At 38.3% G+C, this 24,608-nt stretch overlaps 1 protein-coding gene across 1 annotated transcript; it reads left to right on the forward strand.

Moving 5' to 3' along the window:
- The first annotated feature begins 159 nt into the window (after positions 1 to 159).
- LOC123516081 (angiogenic factor with G patch and FHA domains 1-like) lies at positions 160 to 10,365 on the forward strand. Its single transcript, XM_045275131.1, has 11 exons — positions 160 to 1,756; positions 2,237 to 3,049; positions 4,340 to 4,483; positions 5,063 to 5,216; positions 5,938 to 6,095; positions 6,373 to 6,510; positions 7,559 to 7,685; positions 7,844 to 8,054; positions 8,634 to 8,733; positions 8,829 to 8,984; positions 9,619 to 10,365. Exons 1-10 carry the CDS (start codon positions 605 to 607, stop codon positions 8,973 to 8,975), a joined length of 3,144 nt encoding a protein of 1,047 aa, XP_045131066.1. The 5' UTR covers positions 160 to 604; the 3' UTR covers positions 8,976 to 8,984; positions 9,619 to 10,365.
- Positions 10,366 to 24,608: the final 14,243 nt, after the last annotated feature.

Genomic DNA, 24,608 nt, shown 5'->3' on the forward strand with positions numbered 1-24,608 from the left:
TTACTTGCCAAGCCCACTGAGGCACCAAAGACCCAAAACGTTGATCTAAAATTCGTCTTTAATAATGTGAGGTGTTCCATGGCGTACTGTAAAGACTGTACAAAAATCTCTATAATATATTTGGTCGCACTACGGGACGGCACACAGCGTTCGCGATGACGTAGCCTCGATCCGGATTGCATCAAAACAACAACAAGTAAATACTACCTAGAGAATTATAAAGGATTATACCATCAAAATTTTGAAAGTGAGACAAAGCAATATACTGATATATCAAAAATAGAGGAAAGCAAAGCACGAAATACAAGCAGAGTGGAGAGTCGACACAATAATAAAGCAATCCCACGCTCACTGACTGGAGCGGCCACATACCTCTTGCCCTTAACGGAATAGCAGACTTATTAATTACGAAAAGTTGATTCTCATACCAGAGAATATAAGTTAGATAAGCATAGAGAAATTCATAGCATTTGCTTTCATTCCTTGTAATTTTGTAGTATTTACTGACGGAAATCAAGTTATTCCCGTGAGTGAGGAAGCATAAACCAGCTTTGAGGAAAGCCTAGTCTTGGTTTAGTGTAGTGGTGGTGATAATAATACTGAAATGGAGGAAGAAGACTGTCCCAGCACCTCGAGCAGTCAAGCCACATCACGAAGCCCAAAGGAAATAGATGAGAGAGACAAACCTAACCTAACAGAAATGCACCTTCCTAGTCAGAGCCTTGAGGTGGATCAGACTGGCATATCTAGCTCAGGAAAAATGCACCTGCTCAGTCAGCCCACTCCACAGAACCCCATGGAGCAGAGTGGCTCCCCTCACTCTGTGGAAGTATCCCAATCCAGGCAATCCACACCTCAAATGACAGAGGAGATGGACCAGAGTGATGTGTCTAACCTAGAAGAGCCTCTCTCTGGTCGGTCCATCCCACTCAGCCCAGAGGAGATGGATCAGAGTGGCACACATAACTTAGAAGAACTCCTTTCTAGTCATTCCAGTGACCTGACATTAAACAAGGAAAGCCCAGGTATGGAAAGTAAGGACAGCACCATCATATCAAGCACTAAGGACACCACACCATGCCCTATAGAGGTGCCTGTTTCTCTATGTAATGAGCTCACTGATGATAGCAACTTAGATATGCAAAGTGAAAGTTACACTGTCTCTTCAGTAAGTCAGGACACCACATCATGTTCAGAAGTGTCTGCAGTCAACCAGCTCATTGACAATAATGTAACCACAGATAGTGAGGACTGTGCCGTCACATCAAACATTCATGCTGCCACTCCATTTGCTGCAACATCTCTACCTAATCAGGAAAAGGGAGTGCCAGGGGTCGTAACGCCAGCTATCCCTTCTCTTGTCGGAACAGCTTTGTTAGCCGCAGACAACCTCACAAATACCTCCAGTCAGGGCAACAGTAATGGGCATTCAAAATTTGATCAGAATGGTAAAAGAGGTCTAAAGAGAAAGATCCAATCAGCAAATAAAGGTATTCAAACCTCAATTCCTATCCTGGATTCCAGTAGTATTTTTCATGATCGCATCGTTGACCTTGATACCTTAAGGAAAGAAACTGGTGTGATGTGCATAGAGTCTCTGCAGGACTTGGATGTGTCCCTGGATGAGTGGCCCATTCTCCTGGTGAGTCAGCTCCGTCTCCGAGACACCATCATCAACAACCTGAGTGGTGTTATCCGGGACCTGGTGGAAGGTGGACAAATGCTGGAGCAGGACCTGGACTACCTCAAACTGAAGGTATATCTAAAATATTACTTTTATTGTGCATCTCTGCAAAGAATAATCATATAATTTTGTCTAAATACCTATATGTCTGGAAGAGAAGAGAGCATGTGTTACCACTGAATATATATTTATCTTAGTAGGAATTCTAAAATCAGAAGAGGAATATGATTCTCAAGGAATTACCTATAGCATCAAAAGTGATGAAAGACAATTGTTATTACTAAAAATAAGTTATTGAATAAGTAATGGCAGGTATGATCTGGTAACATGCTAGCTAGCTACTTGTAATTATTCTTTTTTTTCCAGCAGATTAGTGGATGAGTGAACCAATTAGCTTCCAATGAATAAACTTCTATAATTTTTAAGTTTGCTTATCATAAACTCATATGAGCTAAAATCTAGTTACATTAGGTAATTATATGTATATTATATTGATTAATGACTATGAATATATATATATGAACTAATTCTAAAGGAAATAACAATCCATAGGTCTTGGAGCTGCGGCAGGAGACAAAGAGGAGGGCAAAAGAAGATAAGCAAAGCCACAAAAGTCGAGGAAAAGAGACAGAGAGCCAGACAACAGAGGAGGATTTTGCTGAAGCATGGAGCAAGTGGTACTATAGCTCTTGGGGAGATTACTACAGTGAAAGTGACCCTACCTCCTCTATGTATTGGCCTGGCCACTACACACAGCAAGCTACTGTAACTTCAAAAGATGCTAAAAAGGAAGAAACACAGCAGGAGGTGGTTGAGAAGGAGCAAGGAAGAAATACAGATAAGCTAAAGGAAGAACTGAATAGTGAAAGTGAAAGTGTCAAGAAGAAAAAAAAGAAGAAGAAAGAGAAAGGGAAAAAATCCTCTCATGCAGAATTAGAAAAGAGGAACTCAGAAAAAAGGAGAAAACTTAAAGATAAAAGAAAGAAATACAAAAGAGAAGATTCCAGCTCAGAAGAAATTGCTGTACAGAAAGAAGATAAAAGAACACATATGGATAGAAAGATAAAAAAGAAAGAAAAGGCAGAGTGTAAAAGGAGAGGAACAGAAGATAATAACAAGTCTCACATCACTGACTCACCAGTTCCTACTCAACAAACCAAAGAAAATATTACCAACACAGCATCTACCACTGAGCTGAATGGGGCAGAGGTGGAGGAAGGCAAGGCTCTCGGATGGGACATATCACAGAACATCTCCCAGCAGGTGGCGTCTGTGGCAGCACAAGCAGTGGTGGACAGTGGCTATGTCTTCCAGGAGGAGTTAGGTCTCTACTATGACTACAACACTGGTTATTACTATAATGCTGTGAGTGTGCAATTGTCTGTGTATCTGTCAGTCTCTGAGCTCTGATTTTTTCTAGAAAGTCTATGAAGCTGAAGTTTCAAGCTTTCTCTATTTTGTACATCCTTGTCTTAAGGCCAATTTGTGACTGAAATTGCAAATCGGTAGAATTTCCAACTGAAAATGGGTGCCTAGCAACTGAAGAAACCAGTCGCAAAACAAGACCAACGTGTTGGTCTTCTTCAGTCGATTTATGACTTTATTTATGTTGTGATGTCACAGAGTAAGCTTTGAAAAAGTGGTCTCCAGGTTTAGAGAAGAAGATGTTAGAGTTGGTGAGGGAAAAAGAACACATCTGGGACCCCAGAAATTAATTATATGTACAGTAAAAACATTTGCGCAAATTGTCGTACGACGAAATAACCGCCACTCTCCAAGAACTGTTCCCTCAGTGCAGAGTGTTGTTGGAGATAAGGATTGAAGACTTGTCAGGATTTAACTTGATCGTAATTGTGCATAGTCCTCGTAAGATTAGTGTGTGGTAGACACTCCTTTCTTTCCTTCTACTTAGCCAGGGACGTATCCACAGGCATTTTCTTTTTTATTGACTCTTCCGGTACTGCAAAAGAAGAGCAACCACCGCTTCAGCATCGTCACTGGAGGAAGACATCTTGGCAGGTAGCTGTTTGTTTACATTCACTTCCTGCCAAGGCGCTAACTAGTCGATACTTTCTAGTCGCTATATGTGATGTTTTCCGACTAGAAGGGCTCAGTTGATGCTTCTAGCGACTTGCATTTTCAGTTGCAAATTGGCACGTATGAATCCACCTTTATGCTCCATTTGAGATTCTTCTCTACGCATGGCAGATAACTTGTCTTTCTTTATCTGATCCTCCATTAATGAATATATACATGTACATATATTCATTCATTGATATTTTTACTTCCTGTGTAGTAGTAAAACATTTCACTTCAACATTAGGAAATTAATTGTGATTCCTTATTAATAGCAGGAGAAGCCACACTGAATCTAAGATATATTGACAAAACACTTACTTAGATTGCATTTAAGACATAATTTTTACTTGAAAGGTAAAGTTTGTGGATGAGACGAGAGATGTGGGTGGTAAAATGTAATTAAGAATTAAAGGCTGAAAAGATTAAGTACAAGTATATAGGTATATATAGGTAAGTAAGAAACAGAAGTAAAAAAAAAAGCCAATAAAAGATATCAGTACCATAATTAGCAAAATACCAAAAAAGGTTAGATATGTTAGCATAATCAACTAAAACTCTGTCTTTCCTCCCCCCTAGGAAAATGGTCTTTATTATGACACCAAAAGTGGGACTTACTTCTACTATGACCACACCACTCAGAGCTACCAGTTTCACTCCCAGGTCAGCCCGACCACCACCTCCAGTGACAAGAAAAGCCGTAAACGAAAGACTACTAAAAGGGTATTGTGTAATCATAATGTGGAAACTTTACACAACTTATATGAGTATTCCTTCAAAATGTAGTGGCTTTGGTTACTGGCTATGGCTGCAGCATGAAGATTGAACATATGTTGCAAGGAAATATATACAGATTTAGAATTTATTATCTTAAGTTTTAAAATCTGAAACCTAAAAAATTTATGATCTTTCAAGACCTGACATTCCTTATTTCATATTCATTAGTACTTAATTTGCAGTACACTGCTCAAGATAATCTGCTTGACATCATTGTCATCATCATCATTTTCGTTTAACGTCCCCATTTTCCCATTTAGGGTGGGGTTGGACAATGTCTATCTGCTTGGCATGAAGTATAAATTCTTGACTGTAGTGATATACAGCATTTGTCATCTGATCAATATCATGATTGATGGAAGTCATTGCCATATTCCTCTGTTAATTCTTGCTTGATCAAAAGACACTAAACCAACGGATCGTTCAGTTGTACTGCCAAAACTGCAGTGTTTGTGGAAGCTGTTATAGTTGTAATAGTTAGTTATCTCAAATAATCACTTAACATGGCTTACCTTCACATTATAGGAAAGAACCAAATCATTAAATAAGAATGAGGATAAAGGAGACAGAGAAGAAGGAGAGTGCACAGAATCAGATGATGGAGAAGATGATGTAGACGAAGAGAATGAAAAAGAAGAGGAAGAGGGAGGAGGCACAACCTCACCAATTCAACATGAAGGTACTGTGTGAGAATCCCAGAAATACAACTGAGTTGTAATATTGTTACATAACTGCCCTGCCCATGTTGTGATTTCATTGTGAATCAATTTATCTGTTCTTTCATATGGAGTTCTGTGTCCAGCTTGTTCTTTTTTGGAAACTTGAATAAAAAGCTCACAGGTCTAATAATTCATTGTAACAAATAAAAAAAAACACTTGACCATTATTATATATGAGTATTATGTATCAATTAAAATCAGAACTGCTTGTGTGTTTATTGAAGTTAAGGATTTATATTCTTTGTAATTTTCAGTAATTTAGAACATGAATCATAGAAAGAGGAAGCATTTGTAATTTAATAGTTATTCAGTATCTAAGAGGATCCAGAAAGAGAAGACATATAATATGACTTATAGGCAATTTAAGATATTTCTTAGCCCATTTTCCATAACAAGATGAAATGTGAGGCATTGATATGTACTTAAAACATCTCATTATAATTCCCAGTAGCAACTGTCACAACATATATACCAATTTTATTTATATTTCAAAACATCCCACTGTGGGGTCCTACAGTACTAATCCATAGGGGACATGTGACATTGTTTTCTATTTCAAATAATTTAATTATATGCCTCAGTAGCATTGTACTTTTACTCTAACTATTAGCAGTGTACAATGGAATATATAACTGATAGTGTCCAACAATAGTCTGTGGCTAATTCAGAATCTCCTACCAGAGCCGCCTGCGGAGATCCCACCCTCACTGCGGCTGATGGTGGTGGAGGGTGGGGAGCGGGTGCGTGTAGGGGATCTGCATGTGGTCACCTTGAATGGGGGAACAGTGGGCAGGGAGTCAACAAATGATGTTCATCTTCCTGACCTTAATGTGAGCAAGGTAAGTATCTAGGGTAGAGAGAGAGAGAGAGAGAGAGAGAGAGAGAGAGAGAGAGAGAGAGAGAGAGAGAGAGAGAGAGAGAGAGAGAGAGAGAGAGAGACTAGGGTTGGGAGGAAGAAAGAATATAAAGTGGTTAGAAGGAAGAGAGTAACTGGATTAGAAAAAAAATGAGAGTAGAACATTAAGGGAAGAAAGAAATATAGGAATCAGATACAAAGAGTAATGATACCTTGTAATTAATTCCTCAACCTTCCACTTTCCTGTGTTGATATTTCAGGTGCACGCTGAGATTGAGTATCGCAGCACAGGAGCCGAGGACCACCACTACTTTCTTCGTGACCTTGGCAGCAACAACGGCACTTTTGTAAACGGCGTAAGGCTCAGTGAAGCACGGCAACCTAGCAAGGAGGTGGAGGTGAGTGCTGTAGAGGTTGCAAGACACATCCTTTAATTTCTTATGATACTTTTTTACTTTTCTTTAGGGACCAGCACGTTAGTAAGCCTTTCTTTCAGTTTCTTTTGCTGCCTTGGATAATTTTTTTTTCACTAAAGAAGAAAAGAGGATATAAATGCATGAGGTTTATAAGGTTAATTACTGTCAGAGCATCCTTTTCTGTAAGCTGTTTTCCAGTGATTACACTTTCTTATTCTCACTTGACATTATGTAAGATAGGTCTGTATTTGTTGCTCACTCGCTTGCATAAGAATCTTCCATTTATTCCTTCATACTCCTTAGTCTTATATACATACTAAGCTATTGTTCATCTCCTATCGCAACTCTTTCTTCATCCATTCAAACCTTTTATTCTTACTCATTATAAGGGACAGCATCTTTATTTTAAAGTGTAGTGTAGAATTCATCCATCAGGATGAAATAAAGGTGGGAAAGATGAAGAAGAAAAGTTCTTGGATATATTTTTGGCCAGATGGCAGAAGTCTCAAAGACAGTTGGAATTTTAAAGATTTTGACAATTTTTGTTAATGAAGAAGTGCTTGGCAAGTTGGAGAACAGACTTGGCATGATTTTGGGCTTAAATATAATGCACATGAGATTCAGGTAATAGAAAGCTCACATGCCTTTTGTGGGCAACCTCTCCATCAAAATATAGTTCAAGAACAGGCTGTGTTAAATCAAAGTTTGGAATGTTTAGGTTGAGAGAAAGAGTGAGGAATGTACACTTCCATGCCAGACACTGTCACCTCTGTTATGTGCTCAGCACACAGAGATGGGTCTCTGACATGAAAGGAGTAGTCATTCCAAGGAAAATCAGCATTAATACCTTTTCAGATCCTCCAACTAACAAAGGTGAAATACCAGGGCACCTCCACTTTGGGAATTCTGAGGAGGGATTAGAGAAATAGAACAAAGTGCAGCTATGTTCGGTGTATGATATTTCTGGCATCCACTTTTATCTTTTCATTACATCAGTGAGCCATGAAGTTCAGTGTGCTTTTCCCTGTAGGTAGGTCATGGGTGGGAGGTGCAGTTTGGCCCCATCAAGGTCAAGTTTCACCTGCACCCTGGTAACCTGACCTGTAATGAGTGTGAACCAGGCTTGGTGCTGCAGGCTCTTCCTTCACACAAATCAGGTATGTGTGAAAGTGTAAAAGTGAACATGTGTGAGAAGAGCTTATTTAAATGAACTGGCTGATATGATAATGTTAAGAAAGACACTTTATAGTGATATGATGATTTTTAGCCTCTCAGATCAGATGATGTCAGCAGAAATACAATTAATATTTCACAGGAGAAGCTATCACCTCCTTCAAGAATGCAAAATCCAAGGAGAAGGCAAGGAGAAAAGAGCTAAAGGCTATGCAGAAAAAGTACAAGGTGACTCACCATAACCTTCAGTCCTCTTCCCCTGCTGCTGGCTACACGGACCGCACTCTCCTCCGTCAGACTGAAAAAGGTTCAGACAATCCCTATGAAAAGACAGAAGTGGCATCCTCAGAGATGTGAGTATAGCTAGCTACCTCTCTTTTTGCACCATGTTATTAAGAGATGTCATTAAAAGGTGTGACAAAAAAATATTTAGGTTAAGCATATTTGAAAGGAAATACCATACCTGACCTAAATCTTGTAGTCATCTCCTTAGATGTGTTCAATATGTGCAGCAATACAATATTTTTAGTGTTAGTGCTGGGGTTTGAACACTCCCAAGAAATTTTGTTCTTTAAGTGTATTAGCATTGTGTATGATTCATTCTAGATGTTCACCATATGTCAAGATGGTGTTCATTTGTCTTGTGGTTTATGTTGAGAAGAGATCAGTTACAGAGAAATAAACCTGGTAAGTAGGGAGAGCACTGAGCAACATTTATTTGCCACACAAAACTTGCTTCACATGAATGTAGAAATAAATTTTGGTCACAAGGCAGCTTCACATCATATTACAACTTGTCTAAAGTGAAAGTCATCTTCAAAGAAATTGGAAACCTCCATCACTCTTTATTTGAAAGTTGACTGTGTGCATTGCATATTTATGTTGAAAGATGTAAGATGTGTAACAAAGCTGTTCTTTATCTTCCTCAACAGTCCCCTGAAGAAAACCAATAAAGGATTTACTCTGCTGCAGAAGATGGGGTGGTCGCAGGGCCAAGGTCTTGGCAAAGCTAACACTGGAATAACAGAACCTGTAAGAGCTTATTTTCATCTATAGAGAGGACAGAGAGATTGAGAGATGCATCCTTTCCCACATCTTCTCACCTGAGTATCTTTTGTGCATTTCAGGTGCAGCCGGTGAGTGTGGTGGGACAAGCAGGCCTTGGAAGCTCTCAGGTGTCTGCTTTATCTACCCCTGATACCTGGACAGAGAGGAGGAGGAAGCAGCTGCAGATCACACAGGAGCGCTACAAGCAATCCTCATCAGGCCATTAGGCACTGCTGGTGAGACATTTCTTGTGGATGCCAAACTCACATATTGTAGTAGTCTGGCAGCATTCCATAAGTTACTTCTGTGATGTGAAATTGTATTTTAATTGACCAGTGGTGTGGGGGTTCATAGTCTTGATTAAAGATTGAAACTCCTTATTTGGGCAAGAGTAATTTGGACATATTTCATTTAGTGTTACAGTGGGTTAGAAAAGTTAGTGCATTAATGCAATTTCCCTGTTCTCAGGAAATTTTTCTAGTGAAATCTACATGAGCTTGTATACAACACTTCATTCAGATGTTTATCACCTCTCAGCAATCTCTATTATGTGTAATACACAGAGCAACGTGTCCATCATACTTCATTAAACAGTGATCATCTACACCAATACATATGCAAAACTTAGTGTATGTGTGAGTTGCCTGATATGGAAGTTTAAACAAATGAAATTGTTGTTTCACAAACATTTAGGGATGTTTTCTGAGAACTGAGAGGTACTGTAATGCATCACAGTGTCAGTTTCACTGGTTTCCTCTGCATAGTTCCTGTTCATCCATCAGAATCAAGGAATCAAGATCTCGCTGCCTGATTAATAGAAGTGTATAGCTAACAATCCTCTCCTGCATCTGTATGTGTATTTTTCTGCAGGATCAAACTACCTGTCCTGCCCTACGGTGGATGTGGATATGTGTAGTACATGAATCCTGGCAGCAAAATACCTGACACTACACTACAGAAAAGAGGCAAGATAAGAATATTAAAATGCAATTATTAACAATAACGATAATGATTTTCTGAAGATCTCTTTCATCAGTGGTGGATCTGAGTTATAGGATTATGGAATTATTATTTATAGGGTTTGAGAACTATAAAAGTGCCTATCTTAGCTCTTGGGAAGCACCACCTGTCCATGTACCCTGTCCCTGCAAAATCCACTTCCCCATGCTGTATTTTTAGGTCAAATCATGAAACTCAGGGGGTTGTATTTCACAATCATCACAAATTATCCATTCTCTCTCAGTGGACATACCCTCCATATACACTCATTATTTTCACCTGTCATATTACCATTGTTTGTCCATGATATGTATGCTAAACTACTATCTTCTGTTCAGTGTCCACATTAATTATGTCTATTATGGTATTCAAAAGTACTCTTTATTTATTTATTTGCTCATTTTTATTAATGTTATTTTGTTATGGTTGTGCCTAGGCTTCTGAGGTGTAGCACAGCAGCTCAAAAGTCTATCTCTTACAATCATATGTCAACAGGGATAAGTGTGTGTGTGTGTGTATTTACCTAGTTGTAGTTTTACAGGGCCTGGGCTTTATGCTCGTGTGGCCCCGTCTCCATATCTACACTTATCCAATCTTACTTTAAAAGTATGCACACTCATTGCAGACACTACTTCATCCATTCTTCATGTGTGAGTGTGTGTGTGTGTGTGTGTGTGTGTGTGTGTGTGTGTGTGTGTGTGTGTGTGTGTGTGTGTGTGTGTGTGTTGCTTTGTCTGGGTCATCCTGTATTATTGTGATAATTTATTTTATTTTTTCACTTTACATCTCATTTTATGGTGTTAGTGATTTTAGTGTTTTCCGCCTGCAAGGTGTTTCTCATCCATTCATGTTTTCATGACACTTGCATAAGACAGGACCAAAATATTTAATTTCCTTCACTTCCATCAGCTGGCCATTCATAATTATCATGCACTGAATTAAGTTTTGGATTCTCACTCAATACGGATCTTTTAAATTAATTAATTTATGTGACATCCTCAGAAACCATCACCTTGGTTTTCTCAGTGAATTTAGCTTATTTAGAGATAAAGAAAAACAAAACAAAAATGAAAATTATAGAACAAATTTACTTAGTATATGATTAATATTTTTTCAAGATAGTTCATCAGAAGAAATATTATGTAAGTATTTTTTCCCTTTTTTTCACATATATTACTTTTCTTTTTCACACATTGCTATTTCTCCACCACACTTTTTCACATTATAAGTGTCTCGCTCCAGGGAAACAAACAGAATCAGAATTGGTTAATATCTTTGGGAAGAGGTACAGTGTGAACATGTAGCAAAGGTAATTTGAGATACAAAAAAAAAATGGAATTTGATTTTAATTCTTTTTACTACAATTTTTTTTTTTTTTTTTTTTTTTTTTTTTTATATTCTCAGAGATATACACTAAACAATTTTGTGGTCATATATATTTTTTTTCTAGGCATTTTAAAATATTTGGCAAGTTTTCAAAATACTGAATAATGGGAATGTAAGACACAGAACAAACTGGAATTTATGGAAGAATTGAAGAGAGTATCCACATGTCAGATAGCCACTGTGGGTAGAATTTGAATTTGAGTTTTCATATGACTTTGAAGTTTATTACATAGACCTTGATCAGGCTGAGATACACATGAAAGTGTCTTGTCTTGAATTATGAGTCTTCCATGCTACACTTGTAAGGAGGTGTGGTTTGTTTGTCAGCTTTTGGAGGCACTGTGAGAAGGGAAGGAGAGCTGCATTGATATGGCACCATTTCTAGAATGGCAGAGGATGATGGAAGGAAAATTGGTGTTAAAGTGGAAGTTAAAGAGGATAGGTAATATCATGGTGATTGATGTGATAAAGAAGCTCTTATGATTGTATATTATCTTAAATTGTGTAGCTTTGGATAAGCACAGAGGATTCATGTCAACACAAGAATCTTTTGCATGAGGTGTGAGGGAGGTCATTCAAATATGTTGATGGGTACTAGCTGTGCATACAGTAGCCTTAAAAAAGGGAGGGAAAATCTTGTGTGGTATTATGAGGAAGGGTATAAAGACCAATAAAGTAAGGATATTGTCCTGTATGTATGAAGTGGTGTGTAAAGGCTCTTCAACATGACATAATCATGGGGACTATGGAAGAGTAATGAAGTAAGAGTTGTGTATTGTGGTAGGTGTGGTGATCAGATAAGAAGACTGTTTTGAGTAATTAAGTGGGGAAAGTTGGTAATATTGAGGACATTGTCAACTCACAGTGATAGAAACACTACTAGCCTATATTGTGTTATTTACTTATTTGTGTTTTTTTATACAAAGTTGAATATTTTTGTTATTTATTGGTAATTAAAAATCAAAAGTTATTTGGTATTACTGCAATTTCTGTACATACTGACAAATAAATTTCATTTTTATACACTTAACATTTATCCATTCCTAACAGACAGGATATTCTTCATGGTAATACAACTATCTTATTTTTTTGTATGAATATCTGTTATAAGATCCTAAATCATTTCATTTGGTAAGTTTGTCATAGTCTAGGAACAAAATAGTCTAATTGTGCAGTTGATGCATGTATAAAAGTATAAAGTTTGCACTTATAAATACAGCAGTTATAGTAACCTGGAAGGATGGAATAATACAGCAATTATAGTGACCAGGAAGGATGGAATTGACAGTAAAGGACAAACAAAATCAGAAAAATATAAAATGTTTATTTCAAATTAAGGTGGATACGTTGAATTATATAAAAGATTTTGATACTAAGTTGAGCATTAAACATTAGATTAGCCTAGAATTCTTACAATGTACAGTGACACTCCTGTTGACAATAAACCAGCCCAAAGCAGGAAGGCTTCAGAGTAATCATGTGGTCCTTAGCTTATTGAATTACATATACAGTTAGGTGCATTAGTACTTATTTATTAATATATCATTTATTGATATTTTTTTTGTTTTATTTGTTTTTTGTTTTGCTTAATTACTCATGAACAATATAAAAAAAATGGAGTGCAAGATGGTTGTCATGCATTTCTTTCACAATATATTACTAAATCATAATTGTTCCCTTTTTCTCTCTCTATTGTGCCATTGCATATCTTGACAAACAAGAATAAGAATGTAAAAGAAGAAAAATCTAGGTAGTCTGCAATTATCCCAGTAGTGAGTGTTGGCTGGCTTGCTAAGTCTAGCACACATGTTAGTGAGAGAGAGATTAAATGAAAAAATAGTAATTACGGTATACTGTAATTGATGTATTAATTGATATTTCTTCTATAACTTCTTTTGCTTTCTTCTTTCCTTTCTTCCTTCTACCATTCGCTCTTCCTCCTTCTTTTCCGCTGTCTCGATCTTTTCCCATCCAGCGTCAAATTTGTGTTTAAGTAACATTTGTTGTATTAATTCCTCTGATCTGCCGTTTCTACAGTGTTTTTCTCTCTTGCCTGTACCTAAACTTTTTTATGTAAAAGTGGATGCTTTGTTCATTACAGTTATAATGAGATTTTACATGTTTCTACTTTATTATATTTGATTTTGTATTAATGTAGTATAAGATGAGAATAGTTGATGAATGTTAAGGAAGCAGCAAAGAATGTTTAGTGGATTGTTTGGTCAATGTGTAACTATGGAGTGGTCTATGAGCATGTGTATCAAATGTGGTTCACCGATGCACACTGTGAGGGCATAGAAGAGAGAGTGTTCAGTATAACTGTGCTGTTGTGTGTTGAAACAAGTGTGAGAGAGATCCTAGAACACTTTATTACCTCAAGTCAATGAAATTAATACTCTAATGCCAATTAAGAAACTACTATGCAGATAAGTAAGGTACAACAAAAAGGTACTATTCATGTAACTATGTTACTATGAGGCATCTATAGAGAGAAAGTATACTACTTTTTATAGATGCCTCTCATGGCCAATAGTAAACAATGGAGTAACAGCAGTTTCCACTAACAATAGCAGTAACGAGGGTCCGTCTAATCTTATTTTGAAGCTTTTCTTCCTCAAATTTTGACCCATATTATATGGTCAGATGTCTCAATGTCCAGAGTACAGGTTGTCTCAGGAACAAGTAACATGGCCGCATGAGTAATACTCATGATCGCAAGAGGCCCAGGCCACTATGCAGGACCTCACCCAGTAAGAACACACACACACACACACACACAGTAGGCAACCGTAGTGAATTACAGGTATGGGCACGCACTCATCCAACAAATAGAACACCCTCATCGCAGCATTTACCAAGAAAATATATTACAATATTACTGGGATGCTGATTACTGCAATCCAGCATAACTAATCAATGTGCCTCACTTGGAATGCTGCTCACTAATGAGGAATGACCTCTGTGTGCTGGGGAGACTACCGCCCGGCGTCTGTTCGTCAAACTTCGCCTTGAGGCATTTATTCTGAAACACCGCTCCTCCACTACTTTCAATACGCTTTAATAGAAGTGACACAGGTTTTAAGGATACTTTTATGGCTTAATTGATTGCTTAATAAGATTTCTACATAATTAACGTGGAAAAAATGCTTGAGAACCCTTGCTTATCATCTCTGCGTTTTTTTTTAAATACTCGTGGAGAGTGTTTCTGAATGCGGGTCTGGAAACGAACTTATAATTTTAACATAATTCATGTCACTTTTATCTTATCTTGCCTTTCCACTGTCTTTTCCTTTCCTTTTTTATGTGTTTCAGACACTGCAGCGCCTGAAATCTGTCAGTTATGTTATCTAAAGACTTTGTTACTCTACAGACAGTGAAAGATTGTGAGGCACTGGTCATTCATATGAGTCAGGTGACGTTGGAACGTGCAAGTCAAGCAGCGGCAAAAGAGTGTAGACGTGCACTACTTGCATAACACGAGGAAATGAACGGGACTCCGAGGCCATCAATCCACGGCCTCCGTGATCAAGTTACTTGCCTCTGTTATAGAGTATAGAGCGCCTTTACTTTATGGCTACGTGAATGACCTTTCCCTTCGGAGCTTATGAACACTCAGCTGAAATGTACCTTTACCGTCAGAGAGAGAGAGAGAGAGAGAGAGAGATGTTTGATGCAAGTGTGTTGTCTTATTTTTTTAGTTCTTCTGTTTTCTTAGTTCGCCTCAGACTCATTAACAATTCTGGTTTGGGTAGTCACGAAAGCGTACGTTGGATCTGGTCAAGAAGTGTTATTGAATCATCATCACACAGCGATTCGCCGGTGCTCCATATCAGTTTATATTCACTCTACCCGGAACTTCCTCTTTCAGAAATTGCTGGAATTTAGATACCCGTCTTCTGTGTGAAGGATCGTTAGATTGATGGCCTATGGTTCTAGGTGGTGTGACTCTCCTTAGCCGGTATTTTGAAACACTCGGATCTCCGAAATAACTAATTCTCATAGATATCATCTATTAATTATCTGTAATCTTTATTAGATTATCATTAGAATCAAGAAAATTCACTTAAAAATCCGAATGCATAATTACTATCAGAGCTACCGAAAGAAGTCGAGAAAAGACAGAAAGATTTAGGAATATGATCATCTTTTTTTGTCTCGTCGCTCATGAACGCCGAGGAGAAAATTGTGCTAGCTTCTTTAGGCTTCGTCAATGTTTTTCTTCCGTCTTGCTGGCGCCTGTACATCATCTCGCTTCTCATTTCTAGTGGTTGTCTTGCTCAATACTCTGGTTGCCCCTATTGATAGTTTACGGTTCCAGGGCCAAACAGGTTCATGTCCTTTTAAATGCACATGATCTGAAGATTAAACGCTAATCCATCCATCCATACACGCGCTTCCCTTGTTGTAAGTCTAGCTGTTTCAGCCTGTTTGTAGTCATTTGGTCAGGTCCCAGTATGCATATCAATACAAGGACTCTAGGAAGCATCAGTCTTTGGTTAGCTGTGTTGTATATCTGAGTCATTTAGTGAAATAAGTATCTAAGTATTTGTTATCTAGTTTATGAAAAAAGATTAAGTTAATTTGCCTGTTACTCTGGTTCCAAAAATTTTTGTGCTATGATATTTCTATTACTTTTCTGAATTAAATCTCAAACATCCAACACCATGGCTAATAATACGCTGGTATTATTATCCACTAATTAAACCCCACAGCTCTTCATCTGTTCAACAAATAAAGCAGTGGATACGTAAATAAATAGATAAGATATAAAAAAAAAATAATAAGAATGAGTAGATGAATAAAAAGTGGTTGGCATACTTGTGTCCTGGAAGACATTATTGACATTCGAGCAGTATACGATTTCCTATTCTAGAGTACTGAGTGAACTTGCTGGATAAGTTGTAGCTGTTCCAGAATCTTCCTCAGTGACTTTTAGTAATAAGAATAAAGTCGATGGCTTGTGATTGCCTAGTATGATGAGTTTTGTCCATATGTATGTATTCGTGGTGATGACAGTAATTTTCCCTTTTCATCACAGTCTTTTCTGACGAATTTCTAGGGGGAAAAGATAAGAGAAATTACGAAAAAGAGGATATTAATGAATACTAGGTAAGAACTATGAAATAAGTAAAGGAATATACGTAAAAATTAATGTCAATATACAGTACAGTATGTTGATGTTGTGTAAGAAAAAGGGCGATCGTGAGAAGTCCAACAAGGAAGTAGCAGAAGAGATAGTGAGGGAGGAATGTGAGCTACTATAATACCATTTCTGCATGGGTTGCGAGTTACGACAAGACAGGGAAGATGCGATGTGGCCTTGTATGGGGATCAGTATGTTGGGAGCCTTGGGAGCAGCGGGGAGGAAGCAACGGTGTTTACAAGGTAGCGTCTGAGAGGACTACTAGGATAAGCAGAGAGAGAGAGAGAGGAATGGCGTTATCGTCCGGAATAAACATTGCTCCTCTTCATCAAGTCGTCTTCTTCTTCTTCTTCTTCTTCTTCTTCTTCTTCTTCTTCTTCTCTTCATCCTCCTCCTCCCTCTCCTCATCCTTCTCTTCCTCCTCCTTCCAGACGGACGGAAGTACTAAGTAAATGGCCAAATCTTTTCTCCTCCTACTCCTACTCCTTCAGACGTACGCACGTAAATGGCTGAATTTTTTTCTCCTTAGGTTGGATTTATAATTTTTACGCTGTTCTTTTTTTTTTATATCATCATCATTATCATTATCGTTAGCATCATCATCATTATCATCATCATCATCTATAAGTTCACTGCAGGATAAAGGCCTCCCGCAACCTTCTCAGTCGACTGTTAAAGCCATTGTGAATAGCGATTTGGAGTTGTGGAGGTCATGGCTGGGAGGATAGAGACGGAGTAGCATGAGGCTCTGAGTCTGGCTGCGAATGAAAGCAGGGAAGCAAGGGAAATTATGCGTCGCGCTAGGTAAGGCTGGCTGACGAGCAGTTTGCCGTACGTTCTAACCAACTTTAACATTGTGTAAATAACTTAACCCCTTCAGTACAGAGACATATTTTTACCTAGAGATTTGTGTACGATTAGACCATTTTATTGACATTAGGAAGGATCCATGGGGGTTAGAAGATTAATGGCCACATTCTTCACTATTTCAATCCCCTAATAAGTCTTTGAAGCTATATAAAATTACCAAATAGTAAGCAAAATGAATATGATAAGGCGTCATGTTACTGAAGGCGTTAATAAGCAACATTTACTCCCATCAGTTTTAGCTACATATTCAGGGAACTAACTAAAACTCATCTACCTTAGCCCACTCAATCCTCTTCAGCGCAATGGCACGGAAACTATGGTGAGAATGGTCATATATTTTAGAATTAGATACTCTTTCTCGTTCGGTCAGTAAATATATTATGAATGAGTTTTTTTACTACTGTAACTGGCAAGAATACGTTGCAATGACGAACCATGAGGGAGAGAGCGTCAGCCACTGTTATTGTTTACAATGTACTCAGCAGAGGTCTAGAGGAGCCTTGCCTTGCCTTGTTCCTTCAGGACTGTCCACACAAGAAAGTATTTGAAAACAAAAGTCTTTCTCAAAGGTTTCTAAATGGTCCCCAGTCTGTTTTGGAAACAGATTTCATGGATGGACGGATTAGTGGATGGATGGATTGGATAGGTGGATAAAGTAAGGGATAGATAGATGGGTGGATTGGATATATATAGGGAGATTGATAGATGGATGGATGGCTGAATGGATGCTTCTGAAATGTTTCCAGAATGCTTTTTAAACGTTTGAAAAATGTTTCCAAACATAATTTTCAATATTTCCCTGGTATTGACAAACCTTGACCGCCAACCAACACCAACACAATCTCCCTATATAATTTTATAGACTCTTCTGTTCACAGCAGGCGATTGTTAATATTTCGCCCTTTTGTCACCATATGCTCTCAAAAGTTTGGCGTCTTACATCGACTGCTTTTAATAGATTCCAATGGAAGTTATGGGGGCTTTCAAAATTGTTTACATTATCTCATAAGTAGTTTAACAAGGATTCCAACAATGAACAAAAGCATCATGAAAGTCTCAGTAATTTTTATAGCCCTTGAAAATAGTTCTGATGAATGTCTAAAGGCCCTTAGTGAGATTCCTCTCAGTGTAGCCTACGTACATACCTAGAAGGGTTACACCTGCCTTACTGAAGGAAAGGAAAAAAATGTAACTATTACAACACAGACATTGGTTGGTGCCATTAAACACCAGGAAAACTTTGAGAGGACATTTTCCTACATATCAAGAAAATTTTCAAAATTTCAGGCCACAGGACATGACTCAGCATACTAGAGTTGAATAAAGAAGAGAGTAATTTCATGAAGTTTTAAGAAGAAAGTAAAATGAGACGAAATATTCAACACGAAAGCTTTTCAAGGAAGAGGACCGCAATGCTTAAGACTTAAAGCTGTTATCGACAGGCGATGAAAAAAAAAAAAAGAACCAACTAGAAAGACTTATATACCTTACAGTTTTAACAAGGTTCGAACTTTGAAAAGATTGAAATTATATACACGAAGTGTTCTTAATGCACATGTATGTGAATGTTTTACGAGTATCGAGTATTACGATCCCAAGTAATAGAACATGAAAAAAAAAATACTCGGGGATGAGGAAAAGAAACAGAAAACAGGGAGTGGTGTTAATAAGTTATATACAAGAAGGCAAGGAATGAATAAGTAAAGATGCCATTAGAGGAAGAAAAAGAGATAGCGAAAAAAAATGTGACGTATGTAAATGCGAATATTCATGAATATTCTGTTTGTATATATTGTATTAAAGGCAAATGAGATGATAACCCCTCTTACTTAATAAACTTTTGAAACTTTTTTGAGATGATAATAATAAAATAGGCTCTGTGTGTTTGTTTGTGTTTTGTTGTCTTTCTGCTTCCTTATTAAGTGGGTTGGCGTGTGTGTATGTGTGTGTGTGTGTAATTAACTGTTTGATCTGCTGCAGTCTCTGACGAGACAGCCAGACGTTACCCTACGGAACGAGCTCAGAGCTCATTATTTCCGATCTTCGGATAGGCCTGAGACCAGACACACAACACACACCGGGACAACAAAGTCACAACTCCTCGATTTACATCCCGTACCTATTCACTGCTAGGTGAACAGGGGCTACACGTGAAAGGAGACACACCCAAATATCTCCACCCGGCCGGGGAATCGAACCCCCGTCCTCTGGCTTGTGAAGCCAGCGCTCTAACCACTGAGCTCCCGGGCCGTGTAATGTGTGTGTGTGTGTGTGTGTGTGTGTGTGTTTGTTATGTATGAGGGAACTCTGGCCTAGGATAACAAAAAGGCTATGAAAAAGAGACCCATTGAAAGTGTCAGTCACCAAAGAGTGTAATCAAAAGGGTTGTCAAATTTGAGAATAAATGTCTTGAAACCTTCCTTTAAAAATAGTTCATGTCAATGGGAATAGAAAATGCAGAAGTAGACAGGGAGCTAAAGTGTGTGTGTGTGTGTGTGTGTGTGTGTGTGTGTGTGCAATTTCACCTCGGTCGTCTGCTGGTCACCCAGCCAGTCTTCCCCATTACGGAGCGAGCTCAGAGCTCATAGACCGATCTTCGGGTTGGACTGAGACCACAACACACTCCACACACCGGGAAAGCGAGGCCACAACCCCTCGAGTTACATCCCGTACCTATTTACTGCTAGGTGAACAGGGGCCACACATTAAGATGCTTGCCCATTTGCCTCGCCGCCTCCGGGACTCGAACCCGGACCCTCTCGAGTGTGAGTCGAGCGTGCTAACCACTACACTACGCGGTGTGTGTGTGTGTGTGTGTGTGTGTGTGTGTAATTCACCATGGTTGTCTGCTGGTCACCCAGACAGCCTTCCCCATTACGGAGCGAGCTCAGAGCTCATAGACCGATCTTTGGTTAAGACTGAGACAACAACACTCCACACACCAGGAAAGCGAGGCCACAATTCCTCGAGTTACATCTTGTACTTACTTGCTGCAAGGTGAACAGGGGCTACACATTAAGAGGCTTGCCCATTTGCTTCGCCGCAAATGGGCAAGCCACTTAATGTGTATGTAATGTAATGTGTGTGTGTGTGTGTGTGTGTGTGTGTGTGTGTGTGTGTGTGTGTGTGTGTGTGTGTGTGTGTGTGTGTGTGTGTACTCATCATATACTCCTTCGAATTCAAACAACTGAGAAGAATAAATTCATTTCGTAGATCTGGATGAACTATGTAATCATCCACTGCAATAATACTATTTCAATTTTAACTAACTGCTAGTGAATACATAAAGCACGATGGCTGTCAGCAGAAGTGAGTTAAGGACTATTATTGTGAAAGGAAATGAATAATAAACACATATAGATGGTGAAGCGAAGGCTTGATCGCTGCCACTGTCTCTATGCCACAATAAAAACACTCTTAAAAGGCTGTCAATATGCAGGGCTGGTGAGGACCAAGGACGCGGTGCGTGGGGGTGTCCTGGAGGTGCGTCTCGGATGAGGGCGGGAAAAAACTTGCTGAGGTGGGATGAAAGGTAAGACGAGGAGATGACGGTGGTGGTGGTGGTGGTGGTGGTGGTTGAGAACGGAAGAATAAAATAAAATGACTAGACACTCAAAATAATCAAAGGAAAATGTTATATGTTGTTACGTTGAAATATTTGGAGTATACTGCACACACACACACACACACACACACACACACACACACACACACACACACACACACACACACACACACACACACCAGTCCGTCGCATACCACACAAAGAGTAACAAGGAAGTCACAACAATCAGTCACGACCGCTATTTTATTTCAATGTAATGTTTCCTAACTAGTGATTGTATTTCCTTGTGTACTGCCAAGGCGCCTGCGGTACAAAGCTTGACGCTGCAACCTGCCCTCCCTTCCCACACACACACACACACATACACACACACACGCAAACACCGCGTAATGTAGTGGTTAGCACGCTCGGCTCACAATCCAGAAGGTCTGGATTCGAGTCCCGGGAAGTGGCGAGGCAAATAGGCAAGCCTCTTAATATCTAGCCCCTGTTCACCTAGCAGCAAATAAGTACTGGATGTAACTCGAGAGGTTGTGGCCTCGTTTTCCCGGTGTGTGGAGTGTGTGATGTGGTCTCAATCCTATCCGAAGATCGGTCTATGAGCTCTGAGCTCGCTTCGTAATAGGAAAGACTGGCTGGGTGACCAGCAGCCGACCGTGGTGAATACATACGGCCTCAACACAGTGACCTCCAGTAGTCAATCCGTGAGTCATGCCTGGACCACAGCGTGTTGAAGGCTATCCCATGTTGGAGTCACTCTGAAGCTCGTTAACCTACACATTTCTTTCGCTGCTCCGTATAGTGGTCACACCAGCGGGTCCACCTTCTCCAACGTACTCGATCTCAGTTATAACCATTACAAGCATGTCTTCTTTTATGGCTTTCTTTTGTGCTGTCTGGTATATCCATTTCCAACATCTTCTTGAAATACTCTTCGTCTCCTCTTCTCTTGCTCAAATCATCTCAGTCTCATATCTAGCTATGTCCCCCATGTTGAGGTACATGTGGTGTATCTCAGATGTATTAATACTAGATCCTATCCAACCTCATCACTCATGACAACTGAAATTTCAGAAAAGTATCTATTATTAGCCAAACTGTAGTAAGAAACTATACTTTGTGGCGATTGAATAAATAGAAATTGATTTCTATTCCTTGATTATGAAGGCAACCTTTATAATATCCCATATTTATATATAGGGTCAAAGAAAACTGATGTGGTAGTAGTACTGGAGGCTCGCTGATGAAGGTAGACACTTCATATGTAGACTCACTGGTGCACCACACCGAACTCTCTCTCTCCCATCAATTTGAGACAAAGTCCTCGCGAGTGAGATCTTGGTGTGGCTGTTGCGGTGAACGGCACCATTGTAGAGTTGAAAGTTTATGATATACTCGTACAAGCCTATGATGACCTTTGTTTTGTCTAAACCACTACAATGTATTCTCGTCTTTCTTTTGCTAGTCGTAAATATTTCCTTGAATTGTTTTGTATAAAATTTTTGTTGCGTTGTCTTACTCATATTAGTAACAGCGATAGTAAAACAAATAAGTTTATTTATTATATGTCAAGTACCTACTGCCCAGAAAATGCAAGACTGGCGATTAGCTCTAGCAAGTATGCGTGGCTGATTCATCCCTTTTTTGCAAGATAGCATCAAAGTCTAAGCTCTGCGGGTGACTAAGATAACAGTAATCATTGTAGTCATTATTATTATTATTATTATTATTATTAGTAGTAGTAGTAGTAGTAGTAGTAGTAGTATTGTTATTATTATTATTATTATTATTATTATTATTATTATTATTATTATTATTATTATTATTATTATTGTTGTTATTATTATTATTATTATTATTATTATTATTATTATTATTATTATTATTATTATTATTATTATTATTATTATTATTATTATTATTATTATTATTATTATTATAACTATTATTATTATTATTGTTATTATTATTATCACTATCACCATCATTATTATCATGAAAAGTCACCATTGCCTTCCCCAGGTAGGAGATACAGCATGTTGAATACACAGAAAATGTCAAGAGTACTGAGGGAAGAGACAAAGCAAAAAATTAATAATAAGAAGGTTAAGAAAATAATAAATGCTAAAGAAGAAGTCAGTAACTGAATGCATAAACAAATAGATAAGGAACAAATAAATGAAAAGTGCAGTAACATTACTAACAACAATGACAGAAAAAATAATGGCATCACTTATAGAATCATTTCGTGACAGGCGGTGACACAGAAGAGTAATTGCTGGTGTAGGTATGTAGAGTCGAAGCCGAGAGACATGGGCCTTGGTTGGCTGAGTCATCCTAACCTGCCACTCTCACTGCCTCTGTGTTAACCTTTTCCCGTTTTGAGTCTTCTGATCGGCCAGTGATTTGTTGTGTGTTGACAGGTTTTGTAGGAAGATGTGGTTGTTGATATGGAGATTCTAGATACGCATACGAGATAAGAGCATGTTTCTACACACAAGAAGCCTTCAGGTCTGCACTTGACAATCCATCTATAAAACGTGACTATTTATTTCAACCTATTATCCCCAGCCATGAATTTGTCTAATCTTGTTTGAAAGTTTCCCAATGACTCAACACTGACTAACAATAAATATTAAGTAAGTATTAAGTATGTTTTACATTACGATGGGATAAGAATCATTCTCTGCTTATGAAATTCCTTCTGTTATATTTTTTTTACTCGGATTAATTCGAGAAATCATACTTTATTGATTTATTGATTTATTGCATTTATATGTGTAATGGTAGATGTTTTACTTATTACTTCTTAGTATACATCAATTCGTGTATTATTTATTCATACCTGTACTGTGTGTGTGTGTGTGTGTGTGTGTGTGTGTGTAAGTAAGAAAGTAAGTAAGTAAGTGATTGAAGTTTATTGCCATCTTTAAAGAATATCTAGATTCATATTTGAAATTAATGAATATAAGAGACACAATCTGTCGAGTCGAAGCTTCTAAAATAAACATTCCTGACAGTTTATGTGGTACGAGCAGAACTAAGAATTTGAAAATGAAATGTGTATGTATGGAATCAATACCAAGACTGTTTTCTCTAGTATAAACTTTTTTAAAAAGATAATTTTAATGAAGAAAATACAACAGGAAAATATTCAGTGTTACTTTAAGCTTATTCAGAAAGTAAGACCACGGAATTGCACAGTGAGACGCAGTAGGTGAGGTGTGAGTAGTAGAGAGTATTACGTATGCTGAACATGTGTGTGTGTGTGTGTGTGTGTGTGTGTGTGTGTGTGTGTGTGAGAGAGAGAGAGAGAGAGAGAGAGAGAGAGTGTGTGTGTGTGTGTGTGTGTGTGTGTGTGTGTGTGTGTGTGTGTGTGTGTGTGTGTGTGTGTGTGTGTGTGTGTGTGTGTGTGTGTGTGTGTGTGTGTGTGTGTGTGTGTGCGCCTTCATACCGTACCACGCATATACTTTGTGCATGTTTACATGCAGGTACAGTACGTACAATGAATAACAATAACAAGGAAAAGTGAACGTTAAATTGTACGTAAATGGTGGTGGAGACTGTGGTGGTGGTGGTGGTGGTGGTGGTGGTGGTGGTGGTGGTAATCAGATGGAGAGTACCGGTGACAGAAGTGAACTGATTAAAAGAAAAAAAATACTAGAAATTAATGATAAAGACATGAATAAAAAAAAAAAAAAAGGACATGATGCATTTATGAGGATTATGGAAAGCCCTAAACCTGTACAAGCTATGATCCCTTTGTTATTAGAAGTCCGCGACACTAAGCTTTTGGATACGTATACTTACACACGTTGCATTTCCTTATATCGTATCTTCGTTGAGTATCACCCAGTGATACGATATAGTGCAACAAGGTATTGTCTTCACCTGCTG

The sequence above is a fragment of the Portunus trituberculatus genome, chromosome 40 (genome assembly GCF_017591435.1).
Source record: "Portunus trituberculatus isolate SZX2019 chromosome 40, ASM1759143v1, whole genome shotgun sequence".
Taxonomy (NCBI): Eukaryota; Metazoa; Arthropoda; class Malacostraca; order Decapoda; family Portunidae; genus Portunus; species Portunus trituberculatus.